The sequence below is a fragment of the Psilocybe cubensis genome, chromosome 6, assembly GCF_017499595.1.
Source record: "Psilocybe cubensis strain MGC-MH-2018 chromosome 6, whole genome shotgun sequence".
In the NCBI taxonomy this organism is placed as follows: Eukaryota; Fungi; Basidiomycota; class Agaricomycetes; order Agaricales; family Agrocybaceae; genus Psilocybe; species Psilocybe cubensis.
In genome coordinates this window covers 3421364-3442643 of record NC_063004.1, presented here as the reverse complement: position 1 = coordinate 3442643, position 21280 = coordinate 3421364, and the positions used below count along the sequence as shown (strand labels likewise).

At 44.0% G+C, this 21280-nt stretch overlaps 4 protein-coding genes across 4 annotated transcripts; 1 reads left to right on the top strand and 3 right to left on the bottom strand.

The window, feature by feature from the left end:
• Positions 1 to 374: 374 nt before the first annotated feature.
• Positions 375 to 2484, top strand: JR316_0007550 (uncharacterized protein; the record flags this gene model as incomplete). The annotated part of the gene is made up of 10 exons (XM_047893286.1): positions 375 to 460; positions 577 to 750; positions 809 to 919; positions 984 to 993; positions 1139 to 1164; positions 1232 to 1257; positions 1319 to 1353; positions 1421 to 1457; positions 1519 to 1626; positions 2249 to 2484. The coding sequence occupies 10 exons, from the start codon at positions 375 to 377 to the stop codon at positions 2482 to 2484; spliced, it is 849 nt and encodes a 282-aa protein (XP_047748568.1).
• A 2754-nt stretch (positions 2485 to 5238) lies between these two features.
• On the bottom strand, positions 5239 to 5742 carry JR316_0007549 (uncharacterized protein; the record flags this gene model as incomplete). Its single annotated transcript, XM_047893285.1, has 3 exons — positions 5239 to 5484; positions 5510 to 5515; positions 5560 to 5742. 3 exons carry the CDS (start codon positions 5740 to 5742, stop codon positions 5239 to 5241), a joined length of 435 nt encoding a protein of 144 aa, XP_047748567.1.
• A 6933-nt stretch (positions 5743 to 12675) lies between these two features.
• Positions 12676 to 14022, bottom strand: JR316_0007548 (uncharacterized protein; the record flags this gene model as incomplete). The annotated part of the gene is made up of 4 exons (XM_047893284.1): positions 12676 to 12918; positions 12995 to 13350; positions 13832 to 13880; positions 13933 to 14022. 4 exons carry the CDS (start codon positions 14020 to 14022, stop codon positions 12676 to 12678), a joined length of 738 nt encoding a protein of 245 aa, XP_047748566.1.
• A 3404-nt stretch (positions 14023 to 17426) lies between these two features.
• JR316_0007547 (uncharacterized protein) lies at positions 17427 to 17741 on the bottom strand (the record flags this gene model as incomplete). The annotated part of the gene is made up of 2 exons (XM_047893283.1): positions 17427 to 17474; positions 17532 to 17741. 2 exons carry the CDS (start codon positions 17739 to 17741, stop codon positions 17427 to 17429), a joined length of 258 nt encoding a protein of 85 aa, XP_047748565.1.
• Positions 17742 to 21280: the final 3539 nt, after the last annotated feature.

The window sequence follows — 21280 nt, the reverse complement described above, 5'->3', positions numbered from 1 at the left end:
AAAGTTCGAAGCGAATATGTCAACGTCCAGATGCAGGTCAACTAGCAACGGATTTCAATAGCGGAATGGACATTTCCTGTGCTAGTTAGTATCCAGCCTACACCTATTTTTATAGTCTATATACTAACATACGTAAACGCCATGCAATAGCAAAATATCAATTATATTGCACTTGTCCGATCCAAACACCTTCAGAGACCCTGAATGACGTTCCAGGGCCACGCAAGTTTGAATGTTTACTGAGCGGCGATCAATATAGGCTCTTCATTTAAATTATGTATATATATATATATACCCTAACAAAACTACAAATGACAGTTACAACCTCCTCCACTTCATCCCTCTCACTCACTTTCCTTAGCACTGACTGACACATGGACCGGTTCGATGACACAGGACAAGCGGAGAGAGTGCAAAAGTCGCTAAACGGCCTGTTCATCGGGATCTACATGTCTGCCATGTAAGCACCCGATCCAGATTCCAGATTCCACGCACACCACATTTCCCTCACCCGTCCGTATGCAACTCGGATGGGTTATCGCTGCAATGTGTCTGATACTTTTGCGTTTATGCTAGCCTGTACGGGCTCACCACGTATCAGACAGCAGCCTACTTCCGTAAATCTGAACAAGATCCGCTAGTTCTCCGTATAACGGTACCTGCTCTCTACCACTTCTCAACCCAACAGTGTCCTAACCAACATCCACTCCGTGCGGGGATCCACAATATACAACAGGTCTTCATCCTCTGGTACGTCCTTCGTAAACGTCAAATTGAAATTGTCTCAATATGGGAAATGTAAATGAAGGCTGCTGAACACACTCCATGCTCTATTCGGCGCGATTGGGATGATGGATCTTATCTCGCAGATTCTCTGGAGCTCTACGTCGTTCGGTTTTGCCCTCGAACAACAACCATGGTGAGCTTAATCATGATGCACATCTATCATCATATGCGTCACTAAAATCACTGATTTCTATTAGGACATTGGTGGTACGCACAAAGTTTAATCTATCCCACTTATGCAGGAATTCTAATCTCTATTGCGGTGGATTGTGTATAAGCTAACATATTGGATGATGGCACGTCTTCCTTCCCCTCCAACCCTTCCTTGCACTGCTAACGAAAACCCATACAGCCGTTCACCGATATCTCCGTCAGAGGGTAATCGCGCTCAAACATCCCATCCAAAAACCCAACGCTCAAACTGACTCAAAATCCCCCATCGCAGATTCTACTGCATCCGCATCTGGCGACGTACGCAGCACAGCCTACACAGTGTGATATTTCAACTGACTATACTTCTACAACTTACAAGTGAGCGATAAACATCCCATTTTGACTGGACTCGCGGTGAGCTCTGGCTTTACCATATACATCGTCTCGCTACCTCACATTGTTAACTTTTGATTTAAAAAAGGTGGTCTTTAGCCTTGGACCATCGGCTGGAGCGTTATGTACGTGGCATTCGTTCTCAATCATACCAATTCTATCTCACTAAAGCATACAAAAACACAGACTTTGGAATCAAAATGCACGTTTCACAATTCCTCGCTCTCACTACAACACTGATTCAACACGCTGTACAGGATCGGAAAGAGCTGGCTAGAATACTTCAATCTCACAGTACGTCTCCCATTTCCATCTCCCATTGCACGCAAACATACCTATGCCTCCTGGACCGACCCCCGTATAGTCCCCTGTGTACGGCATAATCGCCTGCCTATTCATCGCAGATCTGATCATATCCGTAACGGTATGCGTGCTCCTGTGGAACAAGCGCTCACGCACGGTGGTAACCCGGTACGCACATCCACTCACACTCACACTCATACCCAAACACCCTCCAATAACACCAAAAAACTTCCAACCCACTTACACGTTGCTGACAAACGAAAATCGCGTATAGTGACCGAACAACTTCGATGATTAAAACGCTTATCGGATACACACTTACCACCGGGCTATTAACAAGCTTCACCTCCCTCGTCGGCTTGATATTGGTAAGTTATAAACGGGTCACTATACCCATACTCCTATCATTCCACCTCTACCTGCAATGTGAGATACATAACTGACTCGGATATAAATATGTTTACAGGCGTTAACATTCAGACGGACGATGGTGTACGTTGGAGTAATCAACACACTAGGCAACGGTAAGCACTATCCACCCGACTTTGCATAACCCACCACCATGTCCGAGCTAACCCTCTGATGCCCCTATAATTCCCATATAACAATAAAGTATACACCAACGCCCTCCTCGCCTCTCTCAACAGGCGCGCGTCAATCCGCAACGGAACGGTACCCACGACCGATATAATCAGCGCGCACTTCCGTACTGGAACAGGTATAGGAATCGGCACTGGGATACGTGCGAAGCCCAAAGGGACCGAAGTGAGCGCGATCGCTTTTAACGGCGCGTCGGTGGGCGATTATGGGCGCCAGTCGATGTTAAGCAAAGGGGATGGCGGGGCGTAGTTGCGCATATTGCCGTTTTTAAACGTTTCGGTGGGTAGTAATATTTCAACTTCATGGACATTTGCGTAGAAGGATATTTAGTTATCAATAACTTATAAATTACCAAGTTCTCTTGATCGTCATTCATTGTCTCAACGGTTGTCGTTAAGTACTCACTTACAAAGCTTGTTGACAGTGAGAGAGGAATAATCAGATATAAATATTATGAGGAACAAAGTCATTTCTTGACTGCATGTAAACCATGGGAACTCTGACCTGAATACCACGCACCAAATCACATGGAGGTGGTGTAGTAGTGAGAAGAAAATACAATCAAAGCGGGATCAAAATCAATTGGAAGACAGCCAACATTTACTAACATACATCAATCAGATTACTTTTCATTCACAGAATCCTGCAAATTATCTATCATCCTGATACCTAGAATTCTCGGTTCCAGTCGTTGGATTCGAAGCTGAGGCAGATGTATGTAGACTGCTGGATTGGCACCATTCCCTGGGTCAATTACATCGTCAGATTACGAGTCCTCCCTTGGAGGAATCGTTTTTATATCGAACTCGACGTATATCCGAAATCGTGAAACGCTTAATGAGCCGGCGATCAATCGGCAAGGTTTGATCAGCGATTGAATGAGCGATTTTGGCCGTTCACATGCGCGAGAATCGCTGTTTTGATTGGCCGGCGATCGATCAGCTCAAGGTCGGTGTTTAAATTTCAGTTGCTGTCAAAAAGCCTGTCAATCCAGGCTTTTGGCTAGTCTCGTTCCCATCCGTTATAGGGCACGATCTCCACTCCTGCGAGAGACCCGGGACTAATAAGCGGAGATCAAAGTCGGAGTCAAAAATTCTGCAAAATTTGATCGTAGAGATGTGCCCTATAACGTCTGGTGCAATTGCATCAGTAAAGATGCGGACATGTCACGCGGGTGCTCACACATCGACTCGACGCCATCTAAGTCAAGTTTTATGGTCAAAAGACAACAGGTCTCTTCGTTTAAAGATTTCATTTTACCATGTTTATAATCTCAAGTATGTAAAAGTGCCCTGTTGCCGGCAAAAATGTCAGAAAATTCCCGCTGGAAGACTTTGATGGCTCTAGCCCGTGTACAGGCAACTTGAAGTGTTGAGTGTGAAGATCTAACATACTTAGGCAGAATGGGACAGTAGCATTGAGACAGAAAGCAAAGGTATGATGTTACAGCATTATCAGGGCGGGTATTCACTCTGCGAATTCACAATGCACACTCCTTGAATAATTGTCAGTTAGGGGTGGATGCAAGATAAGGCTAGTATAATTAGATTGCTCTGAAATCAAATAATATTGTATTTATTGTCATCCAGTAATCCTAAGAGGGAGTATTGGTGAGTAAATTGTCCATTAACAAGGAGAACGGGGAGTATGAGGAGCATTGATTGAGCGATGAAAGCGGGAGGCGAGATGTGACTGATGTGACAACAGGGGCTGTCCGCATCTTTACTGATGCAATTGCACCAGATGTTATGGAGAGCGATTTGCAACGGTTTTCGTCAGAATTTTTGACTCCGCTTTCATTCTCCGCCGGAGCTCTCCCGAACATCTGGAGCCGAGATTAGCTTTTGGCAGGGAATGAAACGCTTTTTGAGCCGGCAATGGCTCGGCAAAGAAGTCGGAACTTTAAATATCTTGCCACTCGACATCAATCAAAATCTGTTTGAATTTTCAAAGGTTTCTTGTTGCTCCAGCATTGTATGGCCTACTTAGTTACCTACAACAACTAAATGGTTATTCATGACCATATCATTAAAGGCCTACTTATTTATGTAGACCTAAGAAATTCACAGTTGTTCATTACCCTTGCATTCATGGCTTACTTACTTATGCAGCTTATCTACAATAGGACAACTTGAACATTAGTGATTTCATTCTTTTCAGTCCAGTCTTTGTCTTCAAGTCAGATGAAACTATTACAATATTATAGTTTACTGGATGAAGCCCCTCCTAAAATACATTTCTTATAAATTCCAAAGGAATTGATCACAAGGACTCGTATCTGCCGTGCGTAGCAACGGCCCACTTTACAAGTAAATTAAACACACCCTGTGAGCAACGGTAAAGATAAATATGAATAGTCTTACTCACAGTTGCAACGGATAAAAGCGCATTCACATAAGTATAAAATGTTCCGATATTGCAAAGATGAGCAGAAGGAATGTTTGAGTGAGTTGGAAGGAGGCAGTCGGTGCAGTCGGTGCAACATGAAAGGCTTTGGACATCACCGGCTGACAAAGCACCCGATTCGTTCCGCAGGGCAAACGTTCAACGACATCGACCATATACGCATGCCTTGAATGTTTCTGTGATATGCAAAGTATTGAAATTCTGTAAGAGCACACTTCATCTTGCAAGGGAATGGCACATAAACAATACTCTGTTGGTGGCTCTTGTCTTCTGTCTGCTGTCTGCCGTCGTTTCTTCTATCTGCTGTGTGCGTTCTGTACTCTACATCTGGGTCGAAGACACTAGTACTGATTCAAATATGAAGGGGCTAGGACAACACTTGTATGATAGGTATGCACGGATACTCGGACCAATCAATTCTTTACAGAATATTGAATGCAGGGCGCAAGATCCAACCATTGACACTGGTCACCATTTTATTGCGCTTGTACATATTCCTCTGATCTTCAGTCACTACAAAATACACTAACACGCTGTGTTTTATTGAGCTACGAGTGTATAAGGGAAACAATTCGATTCTAGCAAACCGGGATGCAATCAATCACATTTCCTTTCGTTCACGGGATCCTGGAAATTAACATCCTGAGATCTACGGTTCTCGTTCCCCATCGTCGTATTCAATGCTGAATTAGTTGTCTCAGTCCCAGGGCTCTTGGACTCATGACCTGCTTGGCGATGATTAAAGTTCAAATCTGATACATCTGCGGTCACGTTGGATATCTCAGAATCTGTGTTCTCCTCTTTAATCGCGAGCATGAAGACCATAACTGTTGGCACCAATCCCTGAGTTGATTAAATTGTCAGGTACTATATTCTGTGTAAAATAATAATAAAATAGATGCATATCATATTACTCACCGATGCAACACCTAAGAACGCCTCCACATATGTATAAAAATTTCCCGCAGGAAAATTGGGCTGTCCTAAAGCCGGTACAACGGACGATATTGCAAAAAGGAGCAATAGAAATGAATATGTAGCCGAGGATTCGACAATGAGAACAATGATTCGTGTGTATCGTTTTTTGGCCCTTAGAGCCATATTATTCCTGGAGGTACTGTAGATCCGGTATCCGATCAGAAACGTTGCGATGGTTGTGATAGCAAAAGACATGAATGAGAAAGCAAGAGTAACAGAGTTGATGCGCTCGGCTAGTGCTGGAGATATAACGTTCCGGAACAATGTATCGAGTATTATTACTGAGACGGCAAGGGCTAGAGATTAAAATGTCAATATTACTCAACACATATATAGATACTTTAACTTATACCAGCTTCAACGGATAGTAGTAGGCATAGAATAGATGTCATTTTGAAGGAACGCCCCCAAACGTGGTGGCATCTCCATATCTACCTAAAGCTTAGTGGAAGTACCCTCAAGGACACTTAAAAAGATGCTAACCAAGAGTCCGTCAGATATAACGAAAGGGAGCGAATAGGTAAGGTCGTCCAAGACCGAGAACCAGATGCCTCGACCGTAACTCGTTGCCAAGAAGGTAGAGTTGCGTGTTCCTCCCTGGGTAACCAGGGACCAGTTTAAACCATACCAACCCGCACCGAAACTGATTATGGAGAGGAGGTATAATGTGGTGATTGACGCCAATACCACATTTTTACCCACACTCCCTTGCTTTTTGGACACTTTGTGTCGTGTTATAAGTTGATTGCAGTGTAGCCAAAGTGTGACGCACGGTATACATGAAGTGTTGCAACATACACTACGGTGTATATCCCTGGCATGTGTCAATTATCGAATCCAACTCCGGGGAGACAGCATATGTCCTCACCTATCAGAAAATTCTGGATCATTGAGCAGTTCATGCTGCTCGAAATTGTACGTTCTTCTTCCTTGGTTTGGAAAGCAGAGATATCTACTGCCATGATGTTAATATGAGACGATGACAGTTTGCATATATCGTAGACATCCTTAACTTTTATATACAACAGAAATGTGCTGAAATTACATCCAAGCTGATTGTACTGAAACAAAGTGCTATCACTCAAAAAAAGTCAAGGTTTAGAAGTAGATCTTCATGATGTGTCAGCTTCTGAGATGCAGTACAACGACTAGAAGTAGATGTTCATGATCTTCTAGCTTGATATGTTTATCTATACAGGGTTTAGCATCTCATGGCAGGTTTAGCTGAGGCTATTAGAGTCATTTGTCGGTGGGAGTTCATCAAAATATTTGTTGGCACAACTCATCTTCTCTATCAATAACAACAATCTGAGTTTGAAAAAGACAATACACTTCTCTCCGCGGACTATTAAATTCGGCTGACGCAATACGTATCGAAGCTCAAATTTGCCTTAGAGCGAGTGTATCTAACTTGAGCGTCATGATTCCGACGATAGTAAAGAGAAAAGAGCAGGTGTAGTTTATGTTTCCGAGTCCATGTACCCAGTGCACTGCTTGAACTCAGTTGCATCAAGCAGAAAGAATCTCCTTACCCATCACCATCTCATGAGAGGCGGTGAAGACGTTCGATGAGAAACAGAACACAGATTGGCATCGAGCATAGAAGAACCCATCATCGGCACCCGGATGTACTGAACAGCTCAGAGCCACACGCAAGTGATATTCGAATTCTGCATCTATTTTCATTATCGCCTAGTATCCCAAGTCCCGAGATGCAGCGATGAACCCCCTTATCTATCGGTTCTGATGCCAATGCGGCTGCATGAAAGATTACTGTCGATAAGGGAACTTGGTAAACAGACGCGAGGCCTATGGGGTAGGTATTGGGATGGGAATGGGCTGAAAATCGCTAAACAGTCGAGAAAAACACACCCAAGCGTTGAGAGTATGAATAAATTCTGTTTTATGTCGCTACTGGCAATATATTGAAAAGGCATCAGGTCGTGTCCGTGAGCAATAAAGTAGCAAGATCCTATACAGCACCAATGTTCTTTGCTTGGCGTGGTGATATATGCTATGGCTTGAAAAAAGCCGTCATTCCCTGCTGAACGGGACCAGGATCCTTGAGCCTCAAAAGGCCACTCTCCGACATCTCCAACCCCATGATAAGCCGGTCGCCGGAATCCCAACATGGTCTAACCCAATCCCATACTCGTGCCCCAAAACCCAAAATCGTAACTGCCCGTCTCCGTCATTGTCATGGAATGAAAGACAACGGACAATAAGGAATGATATTCGCGACAGATGCGATGGGTTTGGGGTGATATGTTTGCAAGGGCTGTGATCCGAAATAAACATGGCATTCATCGCGCCTAACACCAAAGTGCAACCACAACTACCCAATCCTCCCATGAATCAGTTCACAAAAATACCAGTACTCCAACAACACATTGCCTTTTGAGCGGTATGAAAATGAATGAAGAGTAAAGAAACTTGAGAAGCAGATGAAGGGGGTTTGTTGTGAGGATAACCAGTATGTTGAATTTTCTTGTATTAGTCGACTGAACCTCTCGCAAGGCAACGAGTGTGTTACAATAGCGCATATACTCAGTACCAACAACACAGTGAAGTCTGAGGTCAAGTATTTTGTCAACGGATGAATGGCAGGTAAGTGACCCGAGTCATACAGAGCATCTGCGTATATAAATGCGAACCGACATGCGCGAAATGTGGAGAGTGGAGGCGGCTAGATTCACATTTATTTTAATAGCCCAACCGAAGCACGGCATCCCACAAAGTCGCGAGCACATCTATGCGAGACTCCCACGCATCCGCTCGTTTCTGTAACCGACATACCACCTCCCGGATTCCATCGTCAGCATTGCTATTTGAACTGTACGAAAGAGACCGGATGGGGGAAAGATTACTAGAGCGGATGCGAGGGGACCCGTGGGATGGATATTTGCGAGGCAGGGAGTGGACGACCCACTACGGGACATGTGGCGACGCCATATCTTCGGTGTAATTAAGTAAGCATCTAGGATATCAGCCTAGCCTCCAACGGTATACATGTGCCGTTGCGTTCAACGCGCGGTGTCCTGCAAACGGTTGAGCCATTTCAACTTCAAAACCTGCCCGAACCTGGGCACCAACCAATCACATCCAAATACAGCCTTCCTCCTCACGCATTTCCTCGTATACCATCTATGTTCGGAACCCCGCAAGAACCCCATATATATCATTTCCGTTGTGGATCCAGTTAAATAGCAGAGTTCAGGGGTTGAATAAAGCTTGTAGGGGAATGCAAGGGGCTCTGGACGAGTATTCTGATGGGGATGGACAGGATGGGCAGGACGCCATTAAACAGTGTAAATATCCAAGCATGAGTGACAATTACGTGTCGGTCATGTGGTTTGTCGACGGATGAATGAATGAAGGAAGGTCTGAGTCGACCATGTAGCATATCCAAATGTCTCCAGTGTGCATGTCTGTTAAGAACTCGAGTACACGGCTACAATATCTGCAGAATTCAAAGCAGATCAGTGAGATTACAATTGAGAATGGATGGTCTAATCGAATTGCATCGTCACTGAGATGTGATCAGAACCAGATCGGTCATATTGATTCCAGAACACAATTCTAAGGGTAATCCAACCCATCGACGCAACCGCGCAGGTGAAAAGAAGCACAGAAACCTCCTACCAAGAACCTGACAGGCCATAGTGCACCCAAATCTTAGAGTAATATAGCGCGTATCGAGAAAAGATAAATAAGAATGCTTCACCTGTTCTATCTATCTCTTCGTGCTTCCTCGCATTTATCCCAACCCCATCACAAGCTCAACCTATACGCGAGAAGCGAAAAAGCCGTTACATTGAACCGCACAAATTTGGCTACATGTCCAAAAGGGTTGGATCATTCACGATATGTGCATAGTGCGAATATTTCGAGTGCTTTCAGAGGAGGGTGTGGTTGGCAGTTGGCAGAAATACTGGGAGACCCGCGGAACGAAACGGGGTGATGTGTCAGCCGGCGATATCCGAAATCAACCTCATCAGCTCAATCAAAGGCCTCCGCATCGTCACCCAAACCACTACACAATCCAAAGCCTCTCCTAAAAATCTTCTACAGTCGCCGTAAGCCCATCCACGATAAATGTGCAGAGACGTATCGCATACGCCTATACTTGAGTCATACTCCCAGATCCCCATTGATGCAAAGGCAATGGCGGCGACGGGGAGTTCATCGCGTATGTGCATTGGTTGGGTCAGGGCTGTTCAGGTATTTGGGTATGGATGGTCCATGATTTGTCTTATCGGCGCTGCTGTATCCATGAGTTGACATACCTTCAAATATGGATTTAATCCGGTATTGTCCTGGTATGTCACTCCTTGCTAGTCCTGGGTTGTTCTTCATCGTGATGTTAACATAGGGACAAGCTCTTGGTCTCAGTTTTATCTCGTCAATCTCCTCCACAAGTCTGTCAGGGTGGGCTTCTGAAATGGCACGTTTCAATCATCCTTGCGTTTGCTTCTACCCCATCCCCATACCTGTCCACATCCTCATCCCGAACCCACTCCCCCCGTCCAATCGACTGCCCTTAACCCTCGATCTCTATCATGCATTAGAAATGATGGATACAGGGCGTTATAATCATGCGCTGATGTTGTTCGCGGGTGCGTGTGAGTCTCGGGTGGATTTTCACGAATAGAGTCGGGTGGGGATGGATGGCACGTTCACTCAAATAATCAAACCTCAAATTCAACACACAATTCACTCCTGCATGGTTAACTCCTAGGGTTTCACCACCCAACCTGTTAAGCCATCCAGACCTCTACCATTGGCGCGAGTATCCTAGCGTTAACCCCTTCACACATTTTGGGCGTTTTCCCAGGTATTTGTGTGTCGATTTTGTATGCGTATGGGACTGGATTATAGCTGTCTGGTTGGTTAAGGATGCTTTTTTCTTGCCGTTACCTGCGCGGGTTCCGTCCATGTGTTGCGATTCCTTTTATGAGCACCTTGACCTTTGTTTTGGTGCGTCGTTTTGTGCTCTTCATCCCGAGCTTTTGCGATGACTCATGTGTACACTGCAGACTTATATGTGGCGTGGATGATGAAAAGAAAATGTAAGTCGATATCCCAGATGATCGATATAACCATATAAATGCACACGGGCATGGTCCAATGGCCTTCCTGCGTCGTTGGGACACGATATATGCGCAGTATCATTCCGCATATACCCTAAACTACTCACCCACTTACCCCACACGCGTTCTGACAAACGAAATAGTGACCGAACAACTTCAATGATTAAAACTCTTATCGGATACACACTTACCACCAGCATATTAACGAGCTTCACCTCCCTCGTCGGCTTGATATTGGTAAGTTATCAACGAGTCACTATAACCATACTATGGCTGTCCGTTTGCACATTTAATACCAAAGTATAAACTTCTTTCCCCATACATATAAATTACAATTTTTCTTGAACCCAACTACATACCTTGGTGTCCCGGTTATAGAGAGATAATTTCCAAGCATACAAGAAATTATCCCGGTCATTGTATTTGCATGCCCTTAAGTTTGAATGGGAGCTGCACACATAAGGGTATGCTATCCATACATAAAAAACTCAGTACCATAGTCTGTGACCCTCTCCGCATGTACCTCAACTTTTGTCCGAAGATATAGAGTTGTCCAGATGAATATTATTTGTGCCGTCCGTGCCGTAGAGGCGTGGGAACTCGATTTTCGTCCCGCTTGCAGTGGCTTGCTACTTGTGAAGAAAGTAGGACAGTCATTACAAGATTATAAAATTAATCATGAGCATAAACACTCGTACATTAAGTCACATAAGACTGTATATAGACTACTCCAATGCAATTTTCTGTCTGCAACCTCAACTTAGGCCTTTTTAAGCCTTAGCACGGCGACTGGGCTGGTCAAAGCACTCGTCTCAAACTATGAAGACAAGCTACTTCTGTAATCAGCCTACACAGGAATATATTTACTGATTAATTGGATAAATGTGCATCTTTTTAATGTTCAATCAGCGTGTGTCGATAGGCATACAGGCAATGAACTGTAATTTGTGTCCTTATTTGCCGAGATTTGCCGATTCTCACGATGTCTAGGCATGCACGGCATAGACAGAATGCCGAAAAATGACTGTATATCTTCGGGATGAAGAAAGGTAAGAACAATCATACGGGGAACCTTCAGATATAAGTAAGGCAACAAAATATGTATAAAAGGGAGTGTTTTCTCTATGTAAGGGATTGTAATTTGTATATGTGGGCACCAAAACTATATGTATGGCACTCAAAGTTGTATCTGAGGATGCAACCTATGAATATATGGATACTGGATTTATATGTTCGGAAACCATCTCTCTATATCCAGGACATCAGAGTGTGTATATGGAATTGTGTAGAATTGAGACTTCTATGTATGGGACAAAAAGTTTATTGATTGGTATTAAATGTGCAAACGGACAGCCATACCATACTCCTATCATTCTACCTCTATCCGCAACCTGCGATACATAACTGACAAATATACCACTAGGCGTTGACATTCAGATAATCAACACACTAGGCAACGGTAAGCACCCAATCCACCCAACGTTCCCTCAACCACCACCACCACGCCCGAGTTAACCCTCTGATGCCCCTATAATAATAAAGTATACACCAACGCCCTCCTCGTGTCTCTCAACAGGCGCGCTCAAATCAGCGCTCACTTCCGCACAGGCACAGGTGTAGGAATTGGCACTGGTCTAAGTGCAAAGCCCAAAAGCTCAGAGATGAGCGCTATCGCTTTTAACGGCGCGTCGGTGGGCGATTATGGGCGTCAGTCGATGTTAAGCAAAGTGGATGGCGAGGCTTAGTTGTATATATTGCCGTTTTTAAACATTTCAATGAGTAATAGTATTGTAACTTCGCATGGACTTGCGAGTAGATGGACATTTACTATATATCATTAACTTATAGCTCATATTCATTCATTTCTAACTAACATCCATGGTAACTAGCTATTTATTTGCGTCCAAGTTCCATTTATTTCCGTTCATCCTCTTAGCGGTGGTCATTTCCATCTACAAAAATACAATCAATCAGACCTCTTTTCATGGGTGATATTATCCTTGAGATTTTCTGCCGGAGAGTTTTCGGTTTCATTGTGCGTAGTTGGATTCAAGGCAAAGTCGGTTTCATGTGGGCTGCTAGTTTCATGACCTGCTTGGCGATTATCAAAGTTCAGATTTGATACATCTACGGACATGTGGGATGTCTCATAGTCTGTATTCTCGTCTTGAAATGCGAGCCTGGCGACCATAACCGTCGGCACCAGCCCCTGAGTCAGTTAATTCGTTAGATGACACACTCTGTGTGGAATAACAGTCAAAGTAAGCATGCATCACATTACTCACAGGTGTAGCGGTTAGAAAAGTCTGCAGGTAGGCCCCTAACGGTCCTACAGAGGAATCAATCTGGTTAAACGCAGGTACGGCGAGTACTATTCCGAAGAGGAGCAGCAACAACGAGTATACTGCCGATGATTCAACAATCAGGATAATAATGCGCGTGTATCGCTTCTTGGCCTGCATAATGGTGTTACCCTTAGAAGTACTGTAGATTCGGTATCCGATCAGTGAAGTTGCGGTTGCTGTAATGGCCAAAGATATGAATGCGAGCGCAATGGTGAGAGAGTTGAGGCTCTCGGCTTGTGCGGGGGTTGTAAATGTCTGGAACAATACATCAATTACTGTCACTGCAATGGTAAGGGCTGCACAGTAAATTATCAGCACTACTATACTCTTGTAGAGACTCTATTAGACTTCTATACCAATTTCACATAAAGAGAGCAAACATAAAACGGATATAATCTTGAACGAACGGCCCCAGACGTGGTAGCATCTCCAAATCTATCCAGAGAGCTCAGTCGATGCCTTGAAGGACAATATGAAGAATACTGACCAACAGCACGTCGGCAACAATCAAAGAGAGAGAATAGGTAAGGTTGATCAGTGTAGAAAAAACAGTGCTTAGCCCGGTCACTGACGCCAAGAAGACAGAGGCGCGCGTGTCTCCATGTACAATTAATGACCAGTTGAAGCCGTACCACTGCAGACCGAAATTGATCACGGAGAAGAGATACAATGCGGTTACTGATGCCAATACGACATGTTTTCCAGTGCTACCTTGCTTTCTGGATACTTTAGGTCATGTTATACGGTTGATTTATGCGCCGACCGAGTGTAACTCACGGTAAACATGCACCGTTACACCATACACCACAGTGTATACCCCTTCCAGCTATTAATTTATGATGTTTCACTATCCAGAGGAAACATATTTCCTCACCTACAAGAAAATTCTGTATCATTGAGCAGTTGATGTTGCTCGCAATTGTAATTTCTTGGAACTTGGTTGGGAATGCAGGGACTGAGGCAGCCATGATGCCAATATGCTCGGATGACAGTATTCCAAAGGCTTTATTTACATCATTTACCTTAATCCTTACTACTATATACAAAACCAATGTGCTTAAACATATCCAAACTGATTGTAGTGAAACACGAGTGTTATTAATTGACAAAGATAAATAGAATGTGAGATGGAAGCAAGGCCTAAGGATCAGAAGGAGATTGTGATTTATCAGCTTTTGAGACGGAGAAAACGGTCAGAAGTGAATGAGCGTACATTGACTATATATATGCGTGCTAGCATCTCAGGCTGGTTTTAACTACGTCTATTGTTGTCATTTCTTCGGGGACATTCTTTGATGGTATCTCGATCTTTTAATACCAATATCCATTATCCTATGAGTTGAATCCACCGGGACATGTTTAGGTCTATTTCCCAGAGAAACCCAGCAGGGAACATGCCAAGATTTTATAACCAAGTCTTGAGGAAAATGAGGGGCAAAAAATAAGGGACACGATCAGCCGCACATGTAGTCTGAAGGCTTTTGTAATGCTATGGGCACAGGTCCATGTACGTTGAATCCATAGGGATTGTTATAATGATCATTAGTGACTTTTTTGTAGAGTGTGCAGCAGATTATACTTACGGTAGATATATGGGCCACTCTATAAAAAACAAATGTTGACAGTTGGTGCCTGTCGCATGATCTACCAACGTTTGCTTACTCGAAGCACCATGTACCATTTGAATATCTTGGACCTATGGTCGTACATGCCTGACCATCTGATATTAGTAGATTTCACACTAGTAACTATCCCTATGTACTGCGGATTCTAATTCGAGTTCATTCTTTTCACACCACATGCAAGTTCCTTGTTTGTCATCGTTGTTGTATAAATGACGGTGATTGCATCTATAGAGAGGGTATATTATCAGATGCTCTGATATATGCAATGGGAATGAGTGGGGAATCTGAAGGGATGATGATTTTGAAGCAGAATCACCCACTAGTACACAAATTTGCATGTCGGGATGCATATTGGCAAGGGGATCCATAACTCCTGAGATTTTCGTAATCTAAGGATGGACGTTGGCATAGAAATCTCAGTAGAATAGGGAATAATGCTCTGGTATTGTCTCATTAACCGCATCCTTTCAGTTATTCACATACATATAATATATGAGACTATGCATCTTTGTAGAAGAGGCTTGAATCTATCAGGGTTTAAGGTGGTCCGAGATGCAGCCGCGCAGGTGAAGCTAGTCAAGCACGGAACATCAAGGGGCACCAGGAAAAGAGCGTGGCTAGCCTGCGTGCGACCTATTTTTGCGTGCTGCGCATAAATGCTATTCGGTGAATTTGCGTGCAAATTGACAGATCTTGCGTGTACATGTCATTGAAATGCGTGCAGCGTCATTGAGGTAGCGTGATATATGCGTGCATATCTCAACACAAATCTGACATTTAGCAAGTTGTACTAAGTACTAGATATACTATTGTAAGCACTGGATTGTTATACACCTTTCTTTTCATTTAAATAGACTCTGACTCCAGAACAAGTGGTGTATAGCCTAATAAGGTACTATTCCCCCACATAATTTTCGTCTTTCACTCGCTACTGAGTTGTCAACAGAAGACTTCTGAATTCTTTTGGAGTTAGTGGACCTTCCTCCTTACGAGCTTTATGCAAATTAATAAGGACATGATGAAACGAGATCATAAGCAGCCAGAAGTCACCACTACAGACTCAGGATACATGAGTACTATACTTTCTTCATCTTCATTTATTCATGGAATAGATGCCATCCCTTAGATATCCATACCGCACTTGGATTCAAATAGCATCAAGGCAGTTGAAGAAGACAACACTACCAGTCCATCTAAGGATGCACCTACGGCACAAGGTGTGAATATAAAAGTATTTTCAAGCCGTACTACACCGTTGATACACAATACAAATGACAATATCTCTATAATTATCCCTCCACAAGCGGCTGGGATGTACAGTGAACTTTTCATTGAATACATTTTTTCAGTAGGATACTTCGAGCCAGAAACGCATAAGTTCGTACTGGCGTGCAAGATGAATCTGTGTGCGGGGTCATCGCGTGCGAACCACAGGTGTTAGCGTGTCAATTACACGCAATAATCGGGTCGCGTATCATCGCGTGTCCTCGCGTGCACGTGGGAAAGTAGGTCGCGTGCTGCTTGCGTGTCAGATGCGTGAGTTTGAGTGCGATTAGCGTGCTGTGATGTCACGCTCATCGTCGTTCGACGACACCAAATACTTGTCCAAAGGACAAAAAAAAAGATTTTATTCAAGTTCGCGGGACTGGTAATGTGGTCGGACATCATTGAATAAAAGGTGTTGCCGGATGCAATGCGGCTGGTCGCGTAGTCGGCCGGAGATGGTGTCGAGGAACACGCCCAGGTACACCAAATCATCCAAGCAAGCTAACTGTGCTCATAAGTAGGACGTGATAGCAATGCTGAAGTCACAAGAAAACAGGATTTACCTCTGTATAGTAGAATTTTGAGTAGATGTCTATTAATTAAGCCAAATGCTATAAATGGCAAGAATCATGCAAGTGTGCTGGCAAGGCATTGAATAATTATCATTTATTATTGAACTAATCCAGTAGAAGAGAATCCTTGTTTCCTTACGCACGAGATAAACGAGTACTGGCGGGAAATAATCCAACACTATATGTGACATTGCGTGCAGAACACATCCATGTGCGTGCAGAACACAGTTGTTGCGCAAAAATGCGTGTCACGCAGGCACACGCAAAAACGCACGCACGCGAGCAGCCACGCTGATTTCTGTATGCCCAACATCAAGGCTGGCCCCCAACTGGGTCCAACGAACTCAGACACTCATCCCGTCAATGATCCCACAACTTACCCTCCTAATCTATCATTGGCTCTGTGATTGTGGTTGTATGAAAGGATATACAGGGTAAGGAAAGTTGGTAAACAGACGTGGGGCGTTTGCGGTAAGGATTGAGGTAATAGTTAGAGGAAAATCGGCAAACAGCCAACGGAACAGCGACCAAATTTTGATTTAATGAATACATTATACACAGCATCAAGCCTGTGATGGCGATATGAGAAGACATCGGGTTGTGTCACTGTGCATCAAGATAGATAGGTTCTATAGACCATGACAACTCACCTTACGACATCTTCAACACCATACACATGTTCAGTCAAAAAGTGTGACGTTCAGTGTTATGCAGATGTGGGAACGAGACGAGACATGAGAGACAAGAGGAAATCAGATAGACGGTGCTCACACGGTGGTCACAAAGCGCACAGATGTTAGTTCTCAATTAAAGCAACTAGAACTTCATCGTATTCATGGTGTGCTCTCCAATTGTTGATTGAATGCACGGATAAAACAGAGCCTCAGACAGAGCAAGGAGATACATAAGTTACACCACAGTAGTCACATGCTTCTCCACTTTTATGTTAGCATATCCCTAGAAGTGACAAGAATTTATCATCCAAAACCTAGTGCAAGAAACAAATAAACGTACATCTTGCCCCGCATCAGCGTTGGTGCTAACCACAGAAACCGCATTTATCGTTCCCCTCCTCGTCGTCATCTTCGTCTGTGCCTCTGAGTCTGTGCCTGCATTTACATCGTCCGCCGACGCAAAGACAGGCATACCGACCTGATCGCCCACGCTCGAGTGCGTTGTCTCACCGAGGGAGATGGAGATGAAACCGCCAGTAGTGGACTCCATTTTTGTGCGGAACATTTCGCGGCGGTTGAGTGTTGCGAGTAGAGAACTGAAATATACTGCACGGCAAAATAAAAAGACGGCGTGGTGCCGCTTAGATGCTGTACACACAATTTCTATAAAGGGAAAGACTGACGAACTCACATTTTCCCAATATATAAAAGGCGCCTCCGTATGCAAATGTATCTCTCAGCGTTAGCAGCTGAGATAATGAGAAGTTGAATTCAATTTTTTAGTAATTACTTGCCAAAAAAAAAAAACACCTACTTACAAGAATTAAAGCCATAACAGCAACAAGCGTTGTAAGCAAACCCGATGTGACCGTGTACAAGATCAGCGTGCTTATCAGCGAATTTGTCCTTGAAAAGTTCCTCAGTATCACCCATCCACACTGTCTGTGCACGTTGACTGCACATTACCAATCGACGCACCGTCTTACACTCGATCTACTATTCCAAAGCAAAACACACAGAGAACCCGTGAGAATCGAGTCCGATATGCATATCGCAATCACTGTCAAGTCTATCTCGATCTAACACAGTTGAGTATGATCAAATAGATTCGGTTGAAAAATGGGACAGTATGCTTACAACAATTCCAAAAGCTTCGAGGCCTGTCACCCCAACGCTTTTTGAGTGCCAGGAGATTGCAAGGGAAACAGAAACATCAGTCGGGTCAGTGGAACGCCAAATGTCATCACGCACGTTTTACACGATGAATCTGCAATATTAGGTTAGCCATTCAGTGTAGTGACATGTGTGCACGCAAATTAATAGATGCATAATATACAAAACTCACACAGTCCTGCAATTAAGGCGCAAATGATAGAAAATGCCTGTCAATAGTGGCTTTGACATCAACGAATGGCATTGTAGTAAAGGATCTGAACGTACGGCAAGGCCGGTTAGGATCACATTGTGATTGCTTACTATACCAAAGAGGGGTATAAAGTGTGAGAAGGCAGCTTTCTAGTCAGAAAAAGGCAGGCGCTGATGTGGACTTACATTTCCAGACGCGGTGGCAATAAAACCTATCAAAGCATTTGAACCATCAATCACATACGCGGAGAAAGTAAAGGCAAAAACGGATAAATAATAACGCACCCTCGTACACAACAGTCACTGACCGTCTAAGGATACAGACTATCGTTAGCACAATTTGACTGTACTGATAGCTTACAAGCAACACGTCGCATAGACGCAAGACGCACCATCATGATGAGAGAGAACTTTAAAATACCCAACGATCAGCGCATCACGTTAATATCAACATCAAAGAGTATGAATATAAGTATATCCTCTAGAAGTGCATGCATCATGTACACGCACCGAAATCTCCCTGGTAATGGGTAGTGTAGAAACAAACCCAGATGTGCACCAACGATCAGATACTACGCAGAATTCAGGATTCAGATACAACGCACCATGGAATGCGATTAATTAGCAGACCCAGAGGGTTGTTGATCGACTCTTTAGTGATCTCAAACAGCGCGATGGCTACTGACACGGAGTGTAAAGTGTCCAGAATCCTTTTACAGGACATCAATTATATCATCCATTTGATTATCAATGAATTTTGAGAGGGAATGAAGTAGTCGAAAGGAAGGGGTTGGAAATATGGAGAAAAAATGAATTGACATGTACCATAGAAACAGAACCTAGTCACCCTCGTCAGCTCATAATGCATGAAATAGAGAAAGGAGAATCACACACGAGGAGACGAGTATTCAGGGGATCGTTTTCCGATCTCTGGAAATACACAAATGCCTGGTGGGTCGTCAAGCCGTAAAATCTGAAGGAGCAAAGCTAATGTCAGTACCGACTTTAAGCGCCCGAAATTTCCAAAGAGGAGGCGGTAAACGGGAGAGTATTGTAAGACATACACCCCAGTGAGATAGTTTCCCGCATACAACCCATGTAGCGAGTAGGTGGCCTTTCGGGGAAGCGTGGGGTCGTCCAAGCCTAATACCATTACTGATACACAGTCCCCGGGAAGCCTAACGGAGTCCACCTAATGGGTCTTTTCGCGTACGGGATGGCAATTCGGATTGAGTGAGCAAGGCGATTTAGGATGATGACTTTTCAGATGTTGCTTTCTTAAAACCCAGGGCAGACGTATATATGTCCATTACACCCATGGTCGCATTTACATCATTTGAAGATTGATGAATGGCAGATATTTATACTGTCTACAGCCGTTCGGGCCTCCCGGATGGTGGGTTTGTATTTTTCTTATTATCCTAGACCTCTTCCTTGAACCCCAGGGAACTTCCTAACGAAGAAAAAATTATCCATTGTGCGCGCTTGCCTTGACTGAGTCAAGGAATATAAGATGCCAGTGTATCAACTCACCATCCAATTAAACAGTTCATACATATTTCATTTCATGCTCAAATATCTACACGTCAAGAAGTGGTAGATCCTCGTTGAAATTTATAAGATGAATAAAACCTTGTATCAATACCATCCTACCACCCTCACGCATCCGCACCACTTAAGTGAATTGAACGAACCACCAGAATCTATCATTGCTGTTATTTGAAAGACATTGGGGGTAAGAGAGGTTCCGCGGGCGGATGTGAGGGTTTCGGGGTGTACTAAAGATGGGGTGGGTACAAAGATAGTAATTGGCATGGAAATTGACAGAATCTCCATGAGCGGTCGACAGTACCAATGCTGCCAGTACACAAACCCTGTAACAGTGATCTGCGAAGGGGGAAGGTCATGTTTATACACACCTGGAGTTTATGGTCTCGAAAAACGAGTTATCACGGAAGATGATAGATGAAAAACAGATCGAGGTGGAACCATGACAAACAAATCAGAACGATTTAGCGTACCCATCGATGAACCATGAGCGGGAACACAAACAATGATCTAACCGATACCCCACGCTCCCGCTTCAATCTGGAAATTCTCAACATCCCCGTCTTCCTCACCGTGGGGATGCGACAAATTTGGGTTGGGATGTAGCGAATGGGAAAGATCGTAGAGGAGAAGAGGTACAGAATGGGAGCACACCCCCTCGCAAAGAATAGCAAGGTGTCGGTCGTTATTATGATCCACATTTGGACTTGGCCGGTAGCCCAACCCATCGATGCAACCGCACAGATGAACACAAACACGGAACATCCCCAACATCGTGGAGCCCGACAGCTAACCAGTTTTCATCCGCATCCGCGCCAAAGTTTTTCGCGAGAGCTTATCTCCGTCCTTTGTATGAAAGGGACAGGGGAGTAGGATGATACCTTCAGGAGGATGCAATGAGCTCATATTTTTGCAGAGTTTGAGGTGATTACAGGGGTTGTGAGCAGTACGCTGATGATGGAATGAGGACAAGCTGCGCGTGGCACCCCGACGTTCGGCTGACAAAGCACTCTTTTTCGTTCCGCGGTCCAATTATAAACTTCTCCCTTCACATCAACGACGACGACCATGATCCTCCATCCAAAGCATCCACAATATTCTCTACCCGTAACTCTACCTTTCACACTTTTTTGACAAATTTCCACCATATACTTGTTACTCGTTTCTTGAGCTATC